Genomic DNA, 22,136 nt, shown 5'->3' on the forward strand with positions numbered 1-22,136 from the left:
AAACACAGATTTTAAAATATCCAGGCAAAGTAACACGATACCCTGAACAGTTGAATTCAAATTGAGTTTTCTTCACTTCAGTTTGTGTAGGCAGCAATTTGGGGCTGAGACACTGGAGGCTTTTCACACTTGTTAGATCTTAGAATTCCTTTCTCATTTTTAAAATTCATTCACGGGATGTGGGCTTCACTGGTTGAGCCAGCATTTATTGCCCATCCCTAGTTGCCCTTGAGGAGGTGGTGGTGAGCTGCCTTCTTGAACCACTGAAGTCAATGTGGTGTAGGTACACCCACAGTGCTGTTAGAAAGGGAATTCCAGGATTTTGACCCAGCAACAGTGAAGGAATGGCGATATATTTCCAAGCCAGGATGGTGAGTGACTTGGAGGGGAAGTTCCAGGTGGTGGTGTTCCCATCTTTGTCCTGGGTTTGGAAAGTGCTGTCTAAGAAACCTTGGTAAATTTCTGCAGTGCATCTTGTAGATGGTGCACACTGCTGCTACTGTGCGTCGGTGGTGGAGGGAGCGAATATTTGTGGATGTGGTGCCAATCAAACGGACTGTTTTGTCCTGGATGGTGTCCAGCTTCTTTGGTGTTGTACGAGCTGCACTCATCCAGGCAAGTGGGGAGTATTCCATCATACTCCTGACTTGTGCCTTGTAGGTGGTGAACAGGCTTTGGGAGTCAGGAGGTGGGTCACTCGCCACAAGATTCCCAGCCTCTGACTTGCCATTTCAACACTCCACCCTGCTCTCTTGCCCACATGTCTGTCCTTGGCTTGCTGCATTGTTCCAGTGAAGCCCAACGCAAACTGGAGGAACAACACCTCATCTTCCGACTAGGGACTTTACAGCCTTCCGGACTGAATATTGAATTCAACAACTTTAGGTCGTAAGCTCCCGCCCCCATCCCCACCCCCTTTCTGTTTCCCCCTTCCCTTTTTTTCCAATAAATTATAAAGATTTTCCTTTTCCCACCTATTTCCATTATATAAAAAAAAACCCCACTAGAGCTATACCTTGAGTGCCCTACCATCCATTCTTAATTAGCACATTCGTTTAGATAATATCACCAACTTTAATTTTAACACCTATGTGTTCTATTGTACTATTGTCGTTGACATCTTTTGATGATCTGCTTCTATCACTGCTTGTTTGTCCCTACAACCACACCGCCCCCCCCCCCCTCCACCTCTTTGTCTCTCTATCTCTCCGCCCCCCACACACACACCTTAAACCAGCTTATATTTCAACTCTTTCTTGGACTCGAACGCAAGTTCTGTCGAAGAGTCATGAGGACTCGAAACGTCAACTCTTTTCTTCTCCGCCGATGCTGCCAGACCTGCTGAGTTTTTCCAGGTAATACAATAAATGAATTCTTTGCTTCAAGACCTGCCACCTTCTTTCAATATCATCACCACCTCTTCTTAAAACACTTACCTTAATTCCATGGTCCCAATCTCCTCAAGTCTTACAACCAATTCCAGCCTCTTTATCCCCAATCCCTCAAATGAACTCCCCATTCCTCTGACTGGACTCCTGAATTTCTCTCATGTGTCATTGGTGGTCATGCCTTCAGCCGGCTAGATTGCATTTAGAGAATTTTTTTCCTAAACCTCACCATCTCTCTCTTCTCCTTTAAGAGCTTCCTTAAAATCCAACTCCTTGGCCATGTTTTTAGTCACTCTTCTTAATCTACCTTTCACTGATTCAATGCCCAATTCCTCATGACTTAGTGAGACATTTATTTAACTTTGAAGACTCCCCCTTACCTGGACACTGGCCATCTCTCCCAAATCCCACTCCCCAGCAACCTGGACACAGGCCACTACCTAAATCTAGACCCTGACCACCACAGCCCCTAAGTCTGGATGCTAACCAACACCACCCCACCCTCCCAAAGTTCTCTAAACTTAGATACTGACCACCTCAAAACCTGGATACTGATCCCCACCCCCTAAACCTGGACACTAATCCTTCTCCGCCCCCAAACCTGGACACTGACCTCTACTTTCCATCCCCCAAAGCTGGACACTTACACCCTCGCCACCCCCTAAACCTGGGCACTCACCAACTCCCACAAACCTGGACACTGACCCCAGCCCACCAACCTTCTCCCCAAACCTGGACACTGACCCCACCCTCACACCTTTCCCCAAACTTGGACACTGACCCTACCCCCCAATCACACCTTCTCCCCAACATTAGACACTGACTCCCCCCTTCTCCCAAACCTTGGATACTGACCCCCCACCCTTCTCCCCAACCTTGGACACTGACCACACACCCCCCAAACCCTCAACCTTGGACACTGACCCCACCACCCCCACCTTCCCCCCAAACCTGGACACTGACCCCACCTCCCCCCCCACAAACCAGGAAAATGACCCCGCCACCCCCCACGCCATCTCCCCAACCTTGGACACTGACACCCCCCCCAACCTTGATCACTGACCAGGCACCCCCCGCAAACCCCCAACTTGGACACTGGCTACCAACCCCAACCCCCAACGCCTCCTGAGACACCAACTACCGCCCACCCCCAACCTTGGACACTGACTACCCCCACCCCCCCCCCCGCCCCAACCTTGGACACTGACTAACCCCCCCCCCCGCCCCAACCTTGGACACTGACTACCCCCACCCCCCCCAAACCTTGGACACCGGATACCCCCACTGCTCCCCCCCCCCAAACCTTGGACACCGACTACCCCTTCCCCCCTTTCCCCTACCCCCCCCCCTCCCCCCCCCCCTCCCCCTCCCCTCCCCCCTTGGACACTGACTACCCCACCCCTAACCTTGGACACTGACTACCACCCCCCCCAAACCTTGGATACTGACTACCACCACCGCCCCCCAAACCTTGGATACTGACTCCCCCCACCGCCCCCCCACCGCCAAAACCTTGGATACCGTCTACCCCCCCACCCCCCCAAAACCTTGGATACCGTCTACCCCCCCACCCCCCCAAAACCTTGGATACCGTCTACCCCCCCACCCCCCCAAAACCTTGGATACCGTCTACCCCCCCCCCCCCCCCCCCCAAAACCTTGGATACTGACTCCCCTCCCCAAACCTTGGATACCGACTCCCCCCCGCAAACCTTGGACACTGACTACCACCACCCCCCCCCCCCAAACCTTGGATACTGACTACCACCACCACCTCCCCCCCAAACCTTGGATACCGTCTAACCACCCCCCCCCCCCCCCCCCAACCTAACCTTGGATACCGACTCCCCCCCCCCCCGTCTTGGATACCGACTCCCCACCCCCCCCCGCGGATACCGTCTACCGTCTACCCCCCCCCCCCCGGGGACACCTTCTACCCGCCCCCCCCCCCCCCTTTGGACACCGTCTAACCCCGCCCCCCCCCCCCCACATACGGTCTACCCACCCACCCCATGATGCAACAATGTGCTGCAGGATAAGGTTTCCCCCGGACATCATGTGCCGGAACCTCCTGTTTCCCGGGGTGTGACTATCGTTGCGCTGATACTAAATTCCAAATAATTAAAACCAATCGGGGTTGGAGTGATCTCTCGGTGTCGGTCTGCGGGATGGGTTATCACTGGGGCGGCTGCTGAGAGCGGGAACCGCGGGTCCAACCGGAGCAAAAGCAGCTTTCGGACGTTCCTGAGACAGAGAAACCGGGAGAGGAGCCGGGGCTCGGAGGCTACTCCAGGCCGGGGCTCGGGGAGAGGAACCGGGGCTCGGAGGCTAATCCAGGCCGGGGCTCGGAGGCTAATCCAGGCCGGGGCTCGGGGAGATTTGCTGGGATCTGCAGTTGGGGTTCAGGCCGGTGCTTTGGGGCTCGGGGCTGTCGGTTGTTCACCGCGGGCTGATCCAGGCTCCCGGCCACAATGTCCATCTTCACTCCCACCAACCAGATCCGCCTGACCAATGTGGCGATTGTCCGCATGAAGAGAGCAGGGAAACGCTTTGAAATCGCCTGTTATAAGAATAAGGTGATGAGCTGGAGGAGCGGAGCGTGAGTATCCGATTCCCCATCAACAGAACTGGCGATTTATATTTTACTTCATAATAGAATTAAGTCAAATCATTGGGAGCATATTTTATAATTGTATTCGTGATTCTTGTTGTAACCCAATAGAAGGAATATTCAATCCCTTGATCTAGAAAGTCACATGTAAGGAAATATCCATCATTGTTTCTAGTGCATATTTCTGTAAAATGTGAATCAAAAGCATCATTTAATATAGAATAAAAGCAAAATACTGCGGATGCTGGAAATCTGAAACGAAAACAAAAATCGCTGGAAAAACTCAGCAGGTGTGATAGCATCTGTGGAGAGAAGGACAGAGTTAACGTTTCGAGTCTGTATGACTTCTTCAGAGCTAAAGAGAAGTAGAAATGTGGTGAAATGTGTACTGTTTAAGGGGGGTGGAGCAGGTGAAGCTGGATAGAAGGCCAGTGATAGGTGAAGGCAAGGAGAGATTGCAGAAGATGTCATAAACAAAGGGTCGAAGAGGTGTTGACGGTGGTGATACTGGCTAAAGGAGGTGCTAATGGTGACATTAAGAGTAGAAAGCAAGTTGAGCAAATGACAAGACAAAAACAGAATTACTTGGAAAAACTCAGCAGGTCTGGCAGCATCAGCGGAGAAGAAAAGAGTTGACGTTTCAAGTCCTCAACAGAACTGAGTGAATATTAGGAGAGGGGTGAAATATAAGCTGGTTTAAGGTTGGGGGGGGTGGGGTCGTTGACAGGGCCTTCAACTGTGTCCGGCCCATCTCCCGCGCATCTGCCCTCACGCCTTCTCCTCCCTCTCAGAAACATGATAGGGTCCCCCTTGTCCTCACTTATCACCCCACCAACCTCCGCATTCAAAGGATCATCCTCCGCCATTTCCACCAACTCCAGCATGATGCCACCACCAAACACATCTTCCCTTCACCCCCCCTGTCGGCATTCCGTAGGGATCGTTCCCTCTGGGACACCCCAGTCCACTCCACCATCACCCCCTACTCATCAACCCCTACCTATGGCACCTCCCCATGCCCACGCAAAAGATGCAACACCTGCCCCTTCACTTCCTCTCTCCTCACTGTCCAAGGGCCCAAAGACTCCTTTCAAGTGAAGCAACATTTCACTTGCATTTCCCCCAACTTAGTCTACTTCATTCGTTGCTCCCAATGCGGTCTCCTCTACATTGGAGAGACCAAACGTAAACTGGGCAACCGCTTTGCAGAACACCTGCGGTCTGTCCGCAAGAAAGACCCAAACCTCCCTGTCACTTGCCATTTTAACACTCCACCCTACTCTATTGCCCACGTGTCTGTCCTTGGCTTGCTGCAAGTTCCAGTGAAGCCCAATGCAAACTGGAGGAACAGCATCTCATCTTCCGACTAGGCACTTTACAGCCCTCCGGACTGAATATTGAATTCAACAACTTTAGATCTTGAACTCCCTCCTCCATCCCCACCCCCTTTCCGTTTCTTCCCCCTTCCTTTTGTTTTTTCCAATAATTTATATAGATTTTTCTTTTCCCACCTGTTTCCATTATTTTTCAATCTTTTATGCCCTGCTAGTCTTTCCACCCCACCCCCACTAGAGTTGCACCCTGAGTGCCCTGCCATCCATTCTTAATTAGCACATTCATTTAGATAATATCAACATCTCTTTGTTCTCTTGTCTGTGACATCTTTTGATTATCTGCTCCTATCACTGCTTGCTTGTCCCCACAACAACACCACCCCCCCAACTTCTCTCCCCCCACCACCTACCTTAAACCAGCTTATATTTCACCCCTATCCTAATATTCACTCAGTTCTGTTGAAGGGTCATGAGGACTCAAAACTTCAACTCTTTTCTTCTCTGCCGATGCTGCCAGACCTGAGTTTTTCCAGGTAATTCTGTTTTTGTTTTGGATTTCCAACATCCACAGTTTTTTGTTTTTATCTCTGAGCAAATGACAGATGACCCTAGTGGGGGTGGGGTGGGGTGGGGGGAGGGGACAGGACAGTGTGGGGAAAAAAGATTGAAATAGGCTAAAAGGTGGGGATAAAACAATGATTGGAAATAAATTTAAAAAAAATAATAATAGAAATAGGTGGGGGAAAAATATATAAATTAAAAGATAAATATTGAAAAAAGGGGTGAGGATGGAGGAGAGTGTTCATGATCTGAAGTCATTGAACTCAGTGTTAAGTCCGGAAGGCTGTAAAGTGCCTAATCGGAAAATGAGGTGCTGTTCCTTCAGTTTGTGTTGAGCTTCACTGGAACATTGCAACTGGGCATGAGTGCAGGGTGGTGTGTTGAAATGGCAAGCGACAGGAAGGTCTGGGTCGTGCTTGTGGACAGACCGAAGGTGTTCTGCAAAGTGGTCACCAAGTTTGCGTTGAGTCTCTCCAATGTAGAGGAGACTGCATTGGGAGCAGTGAATGCAGTGGACCAAATTGAGGGAAGTGCAAGTGAGGCACTGCTTCACTTGAAAAGAGTGTTTGGGCCCTTGGAGAGTTGGGAGGGGGTTGAGGTGTAGGGGATGATGGAGGAATGGACCAGGGTGTTCCAGAGGGAATGGTCGGGGGTGTTGGGGGGGGGGGATGAAGGGAAGATGTGTTTGGTGGTGGCATCATGCTGGAGTTGGCGGAAATGGCGGAGGATGATCCTTTGAATGCGGAGGCTGGTGGTGTGAAAAGGGGGACCCTATCATGGTTCCGGGAGGGAGAGGAAGGTGTGAGGGCAAAGATGCGGGAGATGGATTAGACACGGTTGAGGGCCCTGAGACCACCGTGGGTAGGAAACCTCGGTTAAGGAAGAAGGAAGACGTCAAAGGAACTGTTTTGAAAAGTGGCATCATCGGAACAGATGTGATGGAGGTGAAGGAACTGAGAGAATGGGATTGAATCCTTACATGAAGCAGTGTGAGAGGAGTTGTAGTCGAGGTAGCTGTGGGAGTCAGTGGGCTTGTAATGAATATTGGTGGACAGTCTATCAGCAGAAATTGAGACAGAAAGATCAAGGAAGGGAAGGGAAGTGTCAGTGATGGACCATGTGAAAGTAATGGAAGGGTAGAAATTGGAAGCAAAATTAATACATTTTTCCAGGTCCAAATGAGAGCATGAAGTGGCAGTGAAGCAGTCATCAATGTACTGGAGAAAGAGTTGTGGGAGGGGACCTGAGTAGGACTGGAACAAGGAATGTTCCACATACCCCATAAAGGGACAGGCATAACTGGGGCCCATACGGTACCCATAGCCACACCTTTTATTTGGAGGAAGTGAGACGAGATTAAAGAGAAATTGTTCAGTGAGAGAACAAGTTCAGCCAGACGGAGAGAGTGGTGGTGGTTGGGGATTGTTCGGGCCTCTGTTCAAGGAAGAAGCAGAGAGTCCTCAGACCATCCTGTGGGGGATGGAGGTGTTGAGGGATTGGATGTCCATGGTGAAGAAGAGGCGGTTAGGGTCAGGGAACGGGAGATTGTTGATATGATGTAGGGCATCAGAGGAATCGCGGATGTAGATGGGAAGAGACTGGACAAGGAGAGAGAGAACGGAGCCAAGAAAGGAAGAAATGTGTTCCGTGGGGCAGAAATAGGCTGACATGATCGGTCTACCAGGATAGTCCTGTTTGTGGATTTTGGGGAGGAGGTAGAAGTGGATTGTCCAAGGTTGGGAGACTGAAGTTGGAAGTGGTGCAGGGAGGATCTCCAGAGGAGATGAGGTCAGTGACAGTCCTGGAAACAATGGCTTGATGTTCGGTGGTGGGGTCATGGTCCAGGGGAGGTAGGAGGAAGTGCCTGCGAGTTGGCACTCAGCCTCTATGAGGTAGAGGTCAGTACGCCAGACAACAACAGCACTGCCCTTGTCAGCAGGTTTGATAACAAAGTCAGGTTTGGACCTGAGAGAATGGAATGCGGCAAGTTCAGAAGGAGACAGGTTAGAGTGGGTGAAAGGAGTAGAGAAATTGAGATGGCTGATGTCACGCTGACAGTTCTCAATGGGAAAAATCAAGAGCAAAGGTTTGATTTCTAATTGCAGGAGTCGAGTCATCCAACTTGCATTCTGCGTTAGGGAAAGGATCAAGGCATAGGGTGATTGAAAACTTGGAATAATGTTATCTTGTTGGATATTCTCAGAGTGAAGTTTGGGAGATTTAGAAAGGGAAACATCATGTGGTTTCCTTCTGTATGTATGAGTAAACGTAGCTCTCTTTCTCAACATGACTTTTATGCATTTTCAGTGAAAAGGATCTTGATGAAGTTCTTCAAACTCACACCGTATTTACAAATGTGTCAAAAGGACAGGTGGCAAAGAAAGAGGACTGTATTGCAGCATTTCAGACAGACGAACTCACTGAAATATGTAAACAGGTCAGTTTTGAGAAACTACAACAAAATGAGTTGCCTTGCAAAATATTTAAATACCCAGCAGAAGTTCAACTTTTGAATTCATTTGACCGTAGATCTTTTAAATTGCCAATGAATTAGATTTATATTAATGATCCGTGACATTACTTGCAGTAAAATTAAACAATATGCATGTGATTTTTTAATTCATTCATGGGAGGTGAGGATCGCTGACAAGACCAATAGAAAATAAGAGTGGAAGTAGGTCATTTGTCTCTTTGTACCTGCTAGAAATCTGTCTGCTCCTTAAATATATTCAGTGACTTGGCCTCCACAGCCTTCTGTGGTAGAGAACTCCACAGGTTCACCACCCTCTCAGTGAAGAAGTTTCTCCTCATCTCAGTCCTAAATGGTCTACTCCATATCCTGAGACTGTGACCCCTGGTTCTAGACCCCCCTACCCAATCAGTGGAAATATCACCCCTGCATCCAGGTGTTAGAATTTTATGCATTTCAACGAGATCCCCTCTCCTTCTTCTAAACTCCAGTGAATACAGGCCTAGTTGGGCTTGGCCTAAATAGCCAAGTGGTTATGGTACTGGGCTTGTAACCCCAAGATCAAGAGTTCAAATCTCACAATGGCAAACTATGAAACAATGTAACTTCATCTGAATAGGAACAGATGGAAACGTGTTTGTACTCGAAAGAGTTACAGGCCTAGTTGGCCCAACTTCTCCTCATGACAATCCTGTCATCCCAGGAATCAGCCTGGTGAACCTTAAATGCACTCCCCCGATGGCAAGCATATCCCTTTTTAGGTAAGGAGACCAAAACTGCACACAGTACTCTAGGTGTGGTCTCACCAAGGCCCTTTACAGCTGCATTAAGACATGCTTGCTCCTGTATTCAAGTCCTCTTGCAATGAACATCAACTTACCATTTGCCTTCTTAACTGCTTGCTGCACCTGCATGCTTACTTTCAGTGATTGGTGTACAAGGACACCCACCAGGTCTCTTTGTACATCAACATTTCCCAATCTATCACCGTTTAACTAATAATCTGCCAGTTTTTCCTACCGAAGTAAATAACTTGACACTTATCCACATTATACTGCAACTTTCATGTATTCGCCCACTCAACTTGTCTAAATCGCCAACATCCTCCTCGCCGCTCACAATCCCACCAAGTTTCATGTCGTCAGCAAACTTGGAAATATTACATTTGGTTCCCTCATCCAAATCATTGATATAAATTGCAAATAGCTGGGGCCCAAGCACTGATCCCTGCAGTACCCCACTAGTCACCATCTGCCACTCTGAAAAAGACCCATTTATTCCTACTCTCTGTTCCCTGTCTGCTAACCAATTCTAAATCCTTGCCGATGTATTACCTCCAATCCCATGTGCTTTAATTTTGCGCACCAACATCTTATGGAATTTTACCAAAAGCTTTCTGAAGATCCAAATACGCTACATCCACTGGTTCTTCCTAATGTATTCTGCTAATTATGTCCTCAAAAAACTCCAGTAGGTTTATCAAACATGATTTTCCTTTCATAAACCCATGTTGACCTTGTCTAATCCCGTTGATATTTTCTAAGTGTCCTTTATTATAGACTTGAGCATTTTCCCTACTACTGCTAAGCTAATGGGTTTGTAATTCCCAGTTTTCTCCTCCTTTAAATAGTGGGGTTACATTTGTCATCCTCCAATCTGGCGGGACTGTTCCAGGATCTATATAATTTTGGAAGATGATGACTAATGCATCCACTAGTTTCGTGGCCACCTCCTTTAGTGCCCTGGGATGTAGGCAGTCAGGCCATGGGGATTTATCGCCTTTCAGTCCCATTAATTTCTCCAGAACTATTGTTTTAGTAATACTAATTTCCTTCAATTCCTCCTCCTAACTAGACCCTTGGTTCCCTCGCATTTCTGGGAAGTTATTTATGTCTTCCTCCATGAAGACAGAACCAAAGTAGATGTTTAATTACTCTGCCATTTCTAGTATATCTAGTATAAATTATCTAGTTATCTAGTATAAATTCTCCCGTTTCGGACTGTAAGGGACCTACATTTGTCTTCACTAATCTTTTTATTTTTACATACTTGCAGAAGCTTTTACAGTCTACTTTTATGTTCCTTGCAAGTTTACTCTCATACACTATTTTTCCCCTCTTAATCAATCTCTTGGCCCTACTTTGCTGAATTGTAAACTGCTGCCAATCCTCAGGCTTGCGACTTTTTCTAGCAACTTTGTGACTCCTTTTTGGATCTAATACTATTCTTAATTTATTTTGTTAACCACGGTTGGGCCGCTTTTCCTGTTGTGCTTTTGCGCCAGAAAGAAATGTATAACTGTTGCAATGCATACATTAGTTCCTTAAATGTTAGCCATTGCCTATCCACTGTTATGATTTTTAATGAAGTTCCCTAATCTAAGCCAACTTACACCTCGTACCTTCGTAGTTTCCTTTGTTTAGATTTAGGGCCCTACTTTCGGATCGGACTACTTCACTTTCCACCCTAATGAGGAATTAAATCACATTGTGATCATTAGATGACCCCGCACAACAAGATTATTAATTAACCCCTTCTCATTGGACAACACCAAATCTATGATAGCCTCTTCCCTAGTTGGTTCCTCGATGTACCGGTCAAAACATCCATCCTGTACACACTCCAGGAATTCATCCGCCACAGTGTTATTGCTAATTTGGTTTGCCCAGTCTATATGTAGATTAAAGTCACCCATGATTACTGCAGCACCCTTGTTACATGCATCTCTAATTTCCTGTTTAATGCCATCCCCTACTTTACCGGTACTGTTTGGAGGCCTGTAGACACCTCCCACTAATGTTTTCCACCCCTTGTTGCTTCTTAGCTCCACCCAGACTGATTCTATATCTAGATTTTATGACCCGAATTCCTCTCTCACTATCGCACTGATTTCATCCTTACCTAACAATGCCACCCCAAATCCTTTTCCTTTTGCCTGTTCTTCCTAAATATGGAGTACCTTTGGATATTCAGCTCCCAGCTTTAGTCACCCTGCAGCCATGTGTCCATAATTGCAATCATATTGTACCCATTTACATTTATTTGTGCTGTTAATTTGTCTACTGTATTGCGAATGCTCCATGCATTTAGATACAATGCCTTTAGATGTGTCTTTTTAACATCGTTACACGTCATCTTTTGTACTATGGCCTTATTTGCTGCTAGCCCTTATTTCCTCTGCCTTCCAATTTTGCTTTCTACTTTTCTATCCTTCATTCTCCCACCCCCCACCGTCCTGAGCCACTGGTGGTGCCAGGGATTTGGCTCTTACTGCATTCCCCTGAGAAACCATCTCTCCCAGCAGTATCCAAAACGGAAAATCTGTTAGAGAGGAAGATGGACCAAGGGGACTCCTGCATTACCTGACTAGTGCTTTTAATCTGTCTGACAGTCACTCATTCCCTTTCTCCATGTGCACTCTTTACCTGCGGTGTGACCATCTCACAAGTTACAATCCAGAATTCAGTGCCTGAAAAGAAGAGGAAAACAGATTCAATAACACGCAAACAGAAATAAGATAAATAATTTCAAAGGAAAGATTTTTATATCCACGCAGATAAAACAGGAGAGTGGTTCTAAAACAAGCTGGTGCGGGCATGATGGGCTGAATGGCCTCCTTTAGTGCTTCAGTGATTCAGTGCTTCTAGGTTAATGTTTCAGATCCATACCTCAAATGCGATGTGAGGAAAGCTGAATTCCTTTAAATCTCACTTAAAGATGGTGGTGGTGAGCCAGCTTCTTGAACTGCTGCAGTCCTTTTGTGCAGGTACACCCACAGTGCTATCAGGAAGCTATTCAGGATTTTGATCCAGCAACAGTGAAAGAACGGTGATATAGTTCCAAGTCAGAATGGTGGGTGGGAACTTGCAGGTGGTGGCGGGTCCATGCATCTGCTGCCCTTGTCCTTCTCGGTTGTAGACAGAGCGGATTTGGAAGTTGTTGCAGTGTAACTTAAATATGGTACACACTGCTGCCACTGTGTGTTGGCACCAGAGGGAATGAATTAAGGTGGTGGACAGGCTTCTTGAGTGATGTTGGAGTTGCACTCATGCAAATAAGTGGAGAGTATTCCACCACACTCCGACCCGTACCTTGTCGATGGTATACAGGTTTTGGGGAGTTACGAGCTGAGTTACTTGCTGCAGAATTCCCAGCCTCTGACCTGCTCTTTTAGCCACAATATTTATGTGGCATACCAAGTTTCTGGTCAACGGTAAGCCCCTCTCCAGGATATTGACAGTGGAGTTTCAGACATGGCATTTCAATTGAATGCATGGGGAGATGGTTAGATTCTCTCTTGGAGATGGTCATTACCTGGCATCTGTGTTGGAACTCCTACGGTGATGTTCCTGGGCTGAGACGATTGGACTCAACCACAACCATCTTCCTTTGTGCTTGGTATGACTCGAACCAGTAGAGCATTTATCCCCCTTTCCCATTGTCTTCAATTTTCCTAGAGCTCCTTGATGCCACACTCAGTCAAATGCTTTGTGCCAAGGGCAGTTACTCTCAGCTCACCGCTTGCATCCAGCTCTTTTCTTGATGTTTGGACCAAGGCTGTAATGAGGTCAGAAGTTGATTGACCTTGGCGGAACTGCACCCGAGTATCGGTGAGCAGGTTATTGCTGTGTAAGTGCCGTTTGATATTAATATAGTATGTGGTCCAATATTAGTAATGCACAGACCCAGGGTAATGGTCTGGGGACCTGGGTTCAAATCCCACCAAGGCAGATGGTGGAATTTGAATTTAATAAAAATCTGGAATTAAAAGTCTAATGATGATCATGAAACCATTGTCGATTGTTGTAAAAACCAATGTCCCTTGGGGAAGGAAATCTGCCGTCATTACCTGGTCTGGCCTACATGTGACTCTAGACCTACAGCAATGTGGTTGACTCTTAAATGCCCTCTGAAATGGCCTAGCAAGCCACTCAGTTGTATCAAACCTCTGCAAAGTCTTAAACAAAGGAATGAAACTGGGAGAACTACCTGGCATCAACCTAGGCACCAGAAACAACAATGGTAAACTCAGCTCTGTCTAACCTGCAAATTCCTCCTTATTAACATCTGGGGATTAGTGTCAAAATTGGGAGAGCTGTCTCACAGACTAGTCAAGCAACAGCCAGACATAGTCATCCTCACTGAATCATATCTTATAGATAATGTCCCAGTCATCACCATTCCTGGGTATGCCCTGTCCCACCAGCAGGACAGACCCAGCAGAGGTGACAGCACAGTAATATACAATCAGGAGGGAGTTGCCCTGGGAGCCCTCAACATCGACTCCGGACCCCATGAAGTTTCATGGCATCTGGTCAAACATGGGTAAGAAAACCTCCTGCTGATTACCACATACCATCCTCCCTCAGCTGATGAATCTGTGCTCCTCCATGTTGAACACCACTTGGAGGAAGCACTGAGGGTGGCAAAGGTGCAGAATGTACTCTGGATGGGGGACTTCAATGTCCATCACCAAGAGTGGCTCAGTAGCACCACTACTAACCGAGATGGCCGAGTCCTAAAGGACATAGTTGCTAGACTGGGTCTGCGGCAGGTGGTGAGGGAGCCAACAAAAGGGAAAAACATACTTGACCTCATCCTCACCAACCTGCCTGCTGCAGATGCACATCTGTCCATGACAGTATCGGTAGCAGTGACCACCGCAGTGTCGTCGTAGAGACGAAGTCCCGCCTTCACATTGAGGATACCTTTCGTCGTGTTGTGTGGCACTACCACCGTGCTAAATGGGATAGATTTCAAACGGATCTAGCAACTCAACACTGGGCATCTGTGAGGTGCTGTGGGCCATGAGCAGCAGCTGAATTGTACTGGAAAGTAATCTGTAACCTCATGGCCAGGCCTTTCCCCACTCTACAATTAACATCAAACCAGGGGATCAACCCTGGTTCAATGAAGAGTGCAGGAGTCCATGCCAGGAGCAGCACCAGGCATACCTAAAAATGAGGTGTCAACCTGGTGAAGCTATAACAGGATTATTTGCATGCCAAACAGCGTGAGCAGCAAGTGATAGAGCTAAGCGATCCCACAATCAACAGATCAGACCTAAGCTCTACGGTACTGCCACATCCAGTTGTGCATGTTGGTGGACAATTAAATAACTCACTGGAGGAGGAGGTTCCATAAATATCCTCATGCTTAAGGATGGAGGAGCCCAGCACATCAGTGCAAAAGAAAAGGCTGAAGCGTTTGCTACAATCTTCAGCCAGAAGTGCAGAGTGGATGATCCATCTCGGCCTCCTCCGGAGGTCCCCAGCATCACAGATGCAAGTCTTCAGCCAATTCAATTCACTCCACTTGATATCAAGAAATGGCTGAAGGCGCTGGATAGTGCGAAAGCTAAGGGCCCTGACAATATTCCAGCAATAGTACTGAAGACTTGTGCTCCTGAACTTGCTGCGTCCCCAGCCAAGCTGTTCCAGTATATCTACAACACTGGCATCTACTGGGCTATGTGGAAAATTGCCCAGGTAAATCTTGTTCACAAAAAGCAGGACAAATCCAGCCCGCCAAAAACCGTCCCAACAGCCTGCTCTTGATTATCAGTAAAGTAATGGAAGGGGTCATCAACAATGCTATCAAGTGGCACTTGCTTAGCAATGCTCACTGATGCCCAGTTCGGATTCCACCAGGGCCACTCAGCTCCTGACCTCATTACGGCCTTGGACAAAAGAGTTGAACTCCCGAAGTGAGGCGAGAGTGACTGCCCTTGACATCAATGCCGCATTTGATCAAGTGTGGCATCAAGGAGCCCTAGCAAAACTGGAGTCGATGGGACTCAGGGGGAAAACTTTCATTGTTGGAGTCATATCTAGCACAAAGGATTGGCTGTGGTTGTTGGAAGTCAGTCAGCTTGGCTCCAGGATATCACTGCAAGAGTTCCTCAGGATAGTGTCCTCGGCCCAACCATCTTCAGCTGCTGCATCAATGACCTTCCTTCCATCGTAAGGTTAGAAGTGGGGATGTTCATTGATGATTGCACAATGTTCAGCAGCATTCGCGACTCCTCAGACACTGAAGCAGTCCATGTGCAAATGCAGCAAGACCTGGACAATATTGAGGCTTGGGCTGACAAGTGGCAAGTAACATTCGCGCCACACAAGTGCCAGGCAATGACCATTTCCAACAAGAAAGAATCTAACCATCACCCCTTGATGTTCAATGCCTTTACCATCACTGAATTCCCCACTATCAACATCCTGGGGGTTACCATTGACCAGAAACTGAGCTGGACTAGCCATTATAATTATGGTGGCTACAAGAGCAGGTCAGAGGCTATGAATCCTGTGATGAGTAACTCACCTCCTGTCTCCCCAAAGCCTGTCCACCATCTACAAGGCACAAGTCAGGAGTGTGATAGAATACTCCCCACTTGCTTGGATGAGTGCAACTCCCACAACACTCAAGAAGCTTGATACCATTGAGAACAAAGCAGCCCACTTGAATGGCACCACATCCACAAACATTTACTCTTTACACCACTGACGCACAGCAGCAGCAATGTGCACCATCTACAAGGTGCACTGCAGGAATTCACCAAGGCTCCTTAGACAGAGCCTTCCAAACCCACAATCACTACCTTCTAGTAGGAGAAGGACAGCAGTTAGATGGGAACACCACCACCTAAAAGTTCCCCTCCAAGTCACTCACTATCTTGACTTGGAAATATATCGCGGTTCCTTCAATGTCACTGGGTCAAAATCCTGGAACTCCCTTCCTAACAGCACTGTGGGTGTATCAACACCACATGGACTGCAGCAGTTCAAAAAGGCAGCTCACAATCACCTTCTCAAGGTAATTGTGCAATAAATGCTGGCCCAGCCAACAATGCCCACATGAATGAATTTTTAAAAAATTGGAATTTCAATTTGTGTCTAATTCTTGATTAGTGTCTTTCACTCATTATTTATTTGCAATCATTGGGCATGTTATCTTCAGGAGGAAGTGTTTTTTGTTTGGCATTTTTAAATCCTAAGATTTTGAGTCCTGTAATTTGGTGACATTGGGAAGGACCTCATGACCTCTTACAGCTTGATAGCACTGTGAAAGTTGCAATTTATCTGTCACAAACCTCCTGAATCTGTAAATAATCTTATAATGGAATTGGATAGTTTCTTGAAAAGGAAAATTCTTAAAAATAAGTGATAACTGTTAAATATAGAATTATTTTACTTCTATAATTAATCCATATCCATTTTTAAATCTAAGGATACAGCAAGCACCATGCATCATTTATTGGTGTTTAGCGGTATTGCAGGGACAGGGTGAGGGGTGCAGCAGGGGTGTGTAGCAATCCTGAGGTTTTGTTGCTTTGAGAGGGTCCTGAAATTTGCTAGCACATGAATGTAGCAGTAAGGTTACAAGTGTTAAGGTTTGGCAACATTGCAGGGAAAATCGAGGGTTTGGCAAAACCCAGTGTTGAAATGTGGAGTTTAGCTCACTGAATTCCTGGGATCTCTCAAATATGAGGCTTGGTTTCCCTTTGTCCATCCTATGTTGTGAGCTCCTAAGAGATCTCTGCAAACGTTAAACATAGTGTCTTCTGACTGCTTTCTGGGAAATTTGTTTTCCTTACTCAAAGAAATAATGAAATTATGAAAACACAGATTTCACATGTCCATGCCCCGCCAATATAATTATTTTTAGTTTCTTGGAAAGTTGGACACAGGTGGAACTTGCAGCCAGAATACTGTACATTTCTGAATGGCTAATCTTTCAGACATTGCTTCATTAAACATTTTTGTAAGACAGGTCCCAAACTATTCTTTTAAGATTAAAAAATAGATGATAAAATGATTTACATTATCAAATTATTATGCAAATAGTAATAATTATTTCACACAATCTTGGTTTTGTGCATTTGAATAATTTGTTTTATTTTGCCCCTCCTTCCTTATAGGAACAAAGTTGTACATTTTTTGATTGAAATGTTGTTTGAGAAATGAATGGAAGTGATCCAATTTAATTTAATTTGGCACACTGGAAACGTTTACACATCGGCTGTAATCTTTCAGAAATAGCAAATATTGGTGTTACATTGTGTGGTTGTATGCGGTAACAACGTGAATATATGTTGAGTCAAAGATATTCCAGACTCCATCTGTTCCCAAACTGCTTCTAACCAATAATGTCAAAGTGTAATAAGCAGTAATAGTGAGAAAGCTAGTTAAAAATAAATACTGATGCCTCTCTTCCTAACAATCAGGATTGTGTCAGTTTATTGGACAAGTTCCTTTTTTTATATATCAGAATTAAACTTCAAATACATCTAAATGTTTTCTTTTACAGATTCTGGCAAAGGGTGAATTGCAAGTATCTGATAAGGAGCGACATGCACAGCTCGAACAGATGTTTAGAGACATAGCAACTATAGTAGTAGAGAAGTGTGTGAACCCAGAAACTAAGAGACCTTACACAGTAAACCTGATTGAGCGAGCCATGAAGGACATCCATTACTCTGTGAAAGCCAACAAGAGCACAAAACAGCAGGTAGATTAACATTGGACGTTGACTATGGAAAAATGATGTTTGGTATTTACAGAATATGTTTTGATCGTTATGGTTCTCATTAAGGAGAATAAGATTTCCAAAAGGTATTGAAGTGGTTGCCTGGTTACCACTTCAGCTGTATATAATGTGCAATATCTAGCAATGGGGGCTTTATTTTACATGATTAGATTAGTTTCATTTTATATTTTATAAATCATTTGTTTAATCTTGCTACAGCATCTTTTAAACTTCCTTATTTCATACCTTTTTGATTGCTTTTTGATAGGTTTTCATAAAAAAATGAGAATCCTTTAATTGAGGAACTTTTATAAGTTGCTCACAATTTTTAATTAAATTGTGGAAAGATCCACTTGATTCATTTGGTCGCACTCTTGCTTCTTAAAATTATTCAGTTCAAGCCCTTTCGCAGACTTCTCTTAATCATTCTTGGGCTTTGGATGTAGCTGGCAAAGCTGGCATTTATTGCCCATTCCTTTGTGCCCTCGCATGGTAGTGGTCAGTTCCATTCATCAATGTAAGCACATAATGTAGGTTTGTAGTTCAGTGCAGAATTGAGCGAGTGCAGCATTGTTGGAGGTCTTGATGAAATATTCAACCAAGGCTCTATCTGCCTGCACAGTTGGACATTAAAAATTGGATGCTGCTATTTTAAGTCATATTTCTCCCAGTTTTTTTGTCAACATATATCCCTCAACCATTACCACAAGGAACAGATTATCTGGTCATTCACGCACTTGCTTTTTGCAGGACTTTGCTTTCTGTGTATTAGCTGCCCGGTTTGACACTTTTTGCACTTTGAAAGAACAATCCATAAATTGAGGTAGGAGTTCCAATAGACAAAACTCAAAACACGCACTGGTTACTTTTCATATTGACATACCAATTCTCAAATATCAATACTGTACTGTAATTAAAACAAATTTAATTGTTTTGAATTAGTTTGTATACGATTTCCTCTTAAATGCATTGATATTGTCATAAATTCTACCCAATTAAATGGTCCAATGTGCAGGTTAGAAATAATGTATTTTTAATTCCTCCACAAACAAAGGCACTCGAAGTAATAAGATTACTAAAGGAGAGTATGAAGATTGAACGTGCTCACATGAGACTCCGACTCAGGCTTCCGGTAAGGGATGGAAAGCGTCTTAAGGAAAAGCTGAAGCCTTTGATTAAAGTGATGGAAAGTGAAGAATTTTCTGAGGATTTAGAAATTGTAAGTTTTACTCATATTCTTGGTTTATTGATGTATCATAATCACTTTCTTTGGTGGTGTTTATAGAAAAACAGAATTTTATGCACCAAGATTGGTAAAAATGTCCTGTTCCCACCTAATCAAAGTGGAATTTGATTTATTCAGCCATCATAGATCAATGGGTCTAAATATAAATAGAGTTGCAGAAAGCAATTAACTAAGCGCTGGTCAAAATCCCTTATTGCCGTTGAATGAAAGCAAAATTTGACTTATTCAATCACTATAAAACAGTGGCCCTGATGATAATATTTGGGAACCTGACAACAGGTGAAAGTCTGCATAGGTGAATAAAGGAAAAAAATAAATTATTTGCAGTTGAAGCAGCACAGAGCATAAGAACACTGTCTAATGCCCTCAATTAGCAGATCTCAGCTGGGGCAGCAACCGGGGTCCTCAGCTGCTCTGGGCTGGCAAGAAGAAAATTAATGTTCTGAAGAAGAGTCATATTGGAGTTGAAACATTAACTCAGTTTTTCTCTCCAGAGATGCTGCCAGACCTGCTGCGTTTTTCAGCACTTCCTGTTTTTATTCCAGATTTCCAGCATCTGCAATATTTTGCTTTTATAGTATATAAAAGGGGCACATTGGTAGCATCCCTACCTCTGGGCCAGAAGCTCTGGGTTCAAGCCCCACTTCAGGGCTTGATGGCCGCGGTAGGTGCATTCATAACATAGCCAAACAAGTTGATTATCTTTCCAACACACCTGATGGCACGCCGTAAGAGTGGGAGAGATTCCTGGTTAGCCATTTTGCAGAAGGCAACAGCAAACCACTGCAGTTCTTCGCCAAGTATAATCATGGACCAATCCAATGGGAGTCTGTGGTTGCCAATGCCCTCTTAGGGCATGTTACCTGAAGGAGGGAGTACATAAGAAGAAAATCACTCCTGATTGCTCATTTATGGTTCTTGTTAGGAGGAAATGTAGCTGTGTGGATATTAAATGATAAAATGTTGAGCTTATTTGTGGTTTCTCCCTCCGTGGTCATCATTCACAGTATAGGCTCACACATAGCCCTTGCAAAGGGCCTGGAAGAGTTAGCATCTTGTATAGAGGATGGCAGGGAAGGAATTGCAGCACCTTAGTTCAATATATTTTCGCAAAATAACCTAGGTCGATGTGAGACCTGCAGAAATGAAAACTCTGAAGATGAACCATTGGCATCAGTTTTCTTTCATGGGCTGGTTGAGGGGGACGGTGGCAAGAGATTGGAGAAGGTGTTATCAAGACCACGATTCCAAAAAAGGCATAATATGGATGATAATACCTATGTTAGTTGTAAAAGATACGAAGGGAAACGAGAATAGGAAGGCTGAGGGAAGTATGAAAGACAAGATAGTCCACACAAAAGGCACTAGAGATTTTTTATAAGAAAATAACAAAAATAGTCATAGAAGGGGTGGAACCATTTTGGGGATGAAGGTAGGTCATTTCATGCTTGAGAGATGATGAGGATGGAGAAGAGTAGACAAAGGCTCAGCTGGGTGGGCAGGGGAAAGGGGAGACAGAATTAAATGCCTGTATGTATCAGGTGTAGGTACATCAGTCAGATTGATATTGAATGAGAGTGATGGGCCATAAAAATGTCAGGTTGGAGAGGGTTCAAGGTCTGAAAATTATCCCAGAGGAACAAAGGTAGATGTTAGGGTAAACTACTTCAAATAGCGGGTTATTAGAATATGGAATGCTTTACCACAAGGAGCTACTGAGGCAGAACATAATTTAAAATATATAAATTAGTATTGGAAAAGGATTTTGAGAACAACAATTTTAATGTTGATAAATTTCCAGTTGAAAAGTCTGCACAGATGTGATGGGCCAAATAGCTTTTTTGCTTTGCTGGTACTTATCATTTCTATAGCTGTGATTTACACTGTTTTTTGATTTTACTTTAGGTGTGTTTGATTGATCCTGGCTGCTTCAGAGAAATTGATGAACTAATCCGACGTGAAACAAAGGGAAAGGCTTCCCTGGAAGTTCTCAGCTTAAAGGAGGTGGAGGAAGGAGATGAGAAACTTGAATAAGTTCATGAGAGCTCTGGTCTTGCAAAATCAATAAACTACTAAAGCTACATAACCATGTTAAGTTTTCTTAAATTACACTTGTACCGATAAGTATTCACTTAACTTGTATGAGATGACCATGTCATCTTCAGTGGGAGCTCACAATGAATGAATGAAATAGCAATTACGATTTTTAATCCTTAACCACTTTAATTGATATTCTTTCCAGAGTGTGTTCTGATTGAGTTTTTCCTTTTCTTATAAATGTATTTAATTAAAATATATATTGAATCCATGTGATCGTTTCTTTTTAATTTATGCATTCAACTGGTAGTGGTGGAAAGCTTATAAAGCAAGCTGCATTGCCCTGGATGGTGTTGAGCTTGAGTGTAGTTGGATCTGTACATGTACATGTACAGGCATGTGGCAAATATTAAATCACACCCTTGACTTGTGCCTTGTAGGTGATGGAAAGGCTTTGGGGAGTCACATGCTGCAGAACACCCAGCCTCTGACTTGCTCTTGTAGCCACAGCCTACCAACTGGTCCACTACAATTTCTTGTCAATGGTCACCCTCAGGACATCGACGAAGGGGGATTTAATGATAATAGTGCCATTTAATTTCAAGGGAAAATGGCTTGACACTGCATGACAAAAATGTTTCTTGCTGGTAGTAAGCCCAAGCCTGGATGTTTTCCATGTCTTATGTCTGGGCACAAAAGCTTCACTGGCTGAGGAATTGCAAATGGAACTGAATATAGAAAACATACCCACTTCGGACTTTATGATGAAGGGAAGGCCATTGTTGAAACAGCTGAAGATGGTTGGGCCCAAGACACTGCCCTGCGGAAATCTGCAGCAATGGCCTTTAGTTGAAAGGCCCATCCAGTTTCATTATACTTCTCAATAAGAGGTCTGATATAACGGAGTGGCTTAGCAGCCCCTTGCTTTGGGTCTGGGGTTGCATGGAAAAGTAGATTTCCTCCCA

At 44.9% G+C, this 22,136-nt stretch overlaps 1 protein-coding gene across 1 annotated transcript; it reads left to right on the forward strand.

Moving 5' to 3' along the window:
* Window positions 1-3,429: 3,429 nt before the first annotated feature.
* On the forward strand, window positions 3,430-21,442 carry sbds (SBDS ribosome maturation factor). Its single transcript, XM_041197096.1, has 5 exons — window positions 3,430-3,986; window positions 8,201-8,330; window positions 17,670-17,870; window positions 18,943-19,107; window positions 21,040-21,442. Exons 1-5 carry the CDS (start codon window positions 3,859-3,861, stop codon window positions 21,166-21,168), a joined length of 753 nt encoding a protein of 250 aa, XP_041053030.1. The 5' UTR covers window positions 3,430-3,858; the 3' UTR covers window positions 21,169-21,442.
* The last annotated feature ends 694 nt before the right edge of the window (window positions 21,443-22,136 follow it).

Source organism: Carcharodon carcharias, chromosome 10, assembly GCF_017639515.1.
Source record: "Carcharodon carcharias isolate sCarCar2 chromosome 10, sCarCar2.pri, whole genome shotgun sequence".
Classification (NCBI taxonomy): domain Eukaryota; kingdom Metazoa; phylum Chordata; class Chondrichthyes; order Lamniformes; family Lamnidae; genus Carcharodon; species Carcharodon carcharias.

Excerpts from the sequence above, each read along its gene's own strand:
- sbds (XM_041197096.1), top strand. The coding sequence starts at position 3,859 with ATGTCCATCTTCACTCCCACCAACCAGATCCGCCTGACCAATGTGGCG. Across the intron at positions 8,331-17,669 it reads TCACTGAAATATGTAAACAG|ATTCTGGCAAAGGGTGAATT; the intron begins GTCAGTTTTGAG and ends TTTCTTTTACAG. Across the intron at positions 17,871-18,942 it reads ACAAGAGCACAAAACAGCAG|GCACTCGAAGTAATAAGATT; the intron begins GTAGATTAACAT and ends CCACAAACAAAG.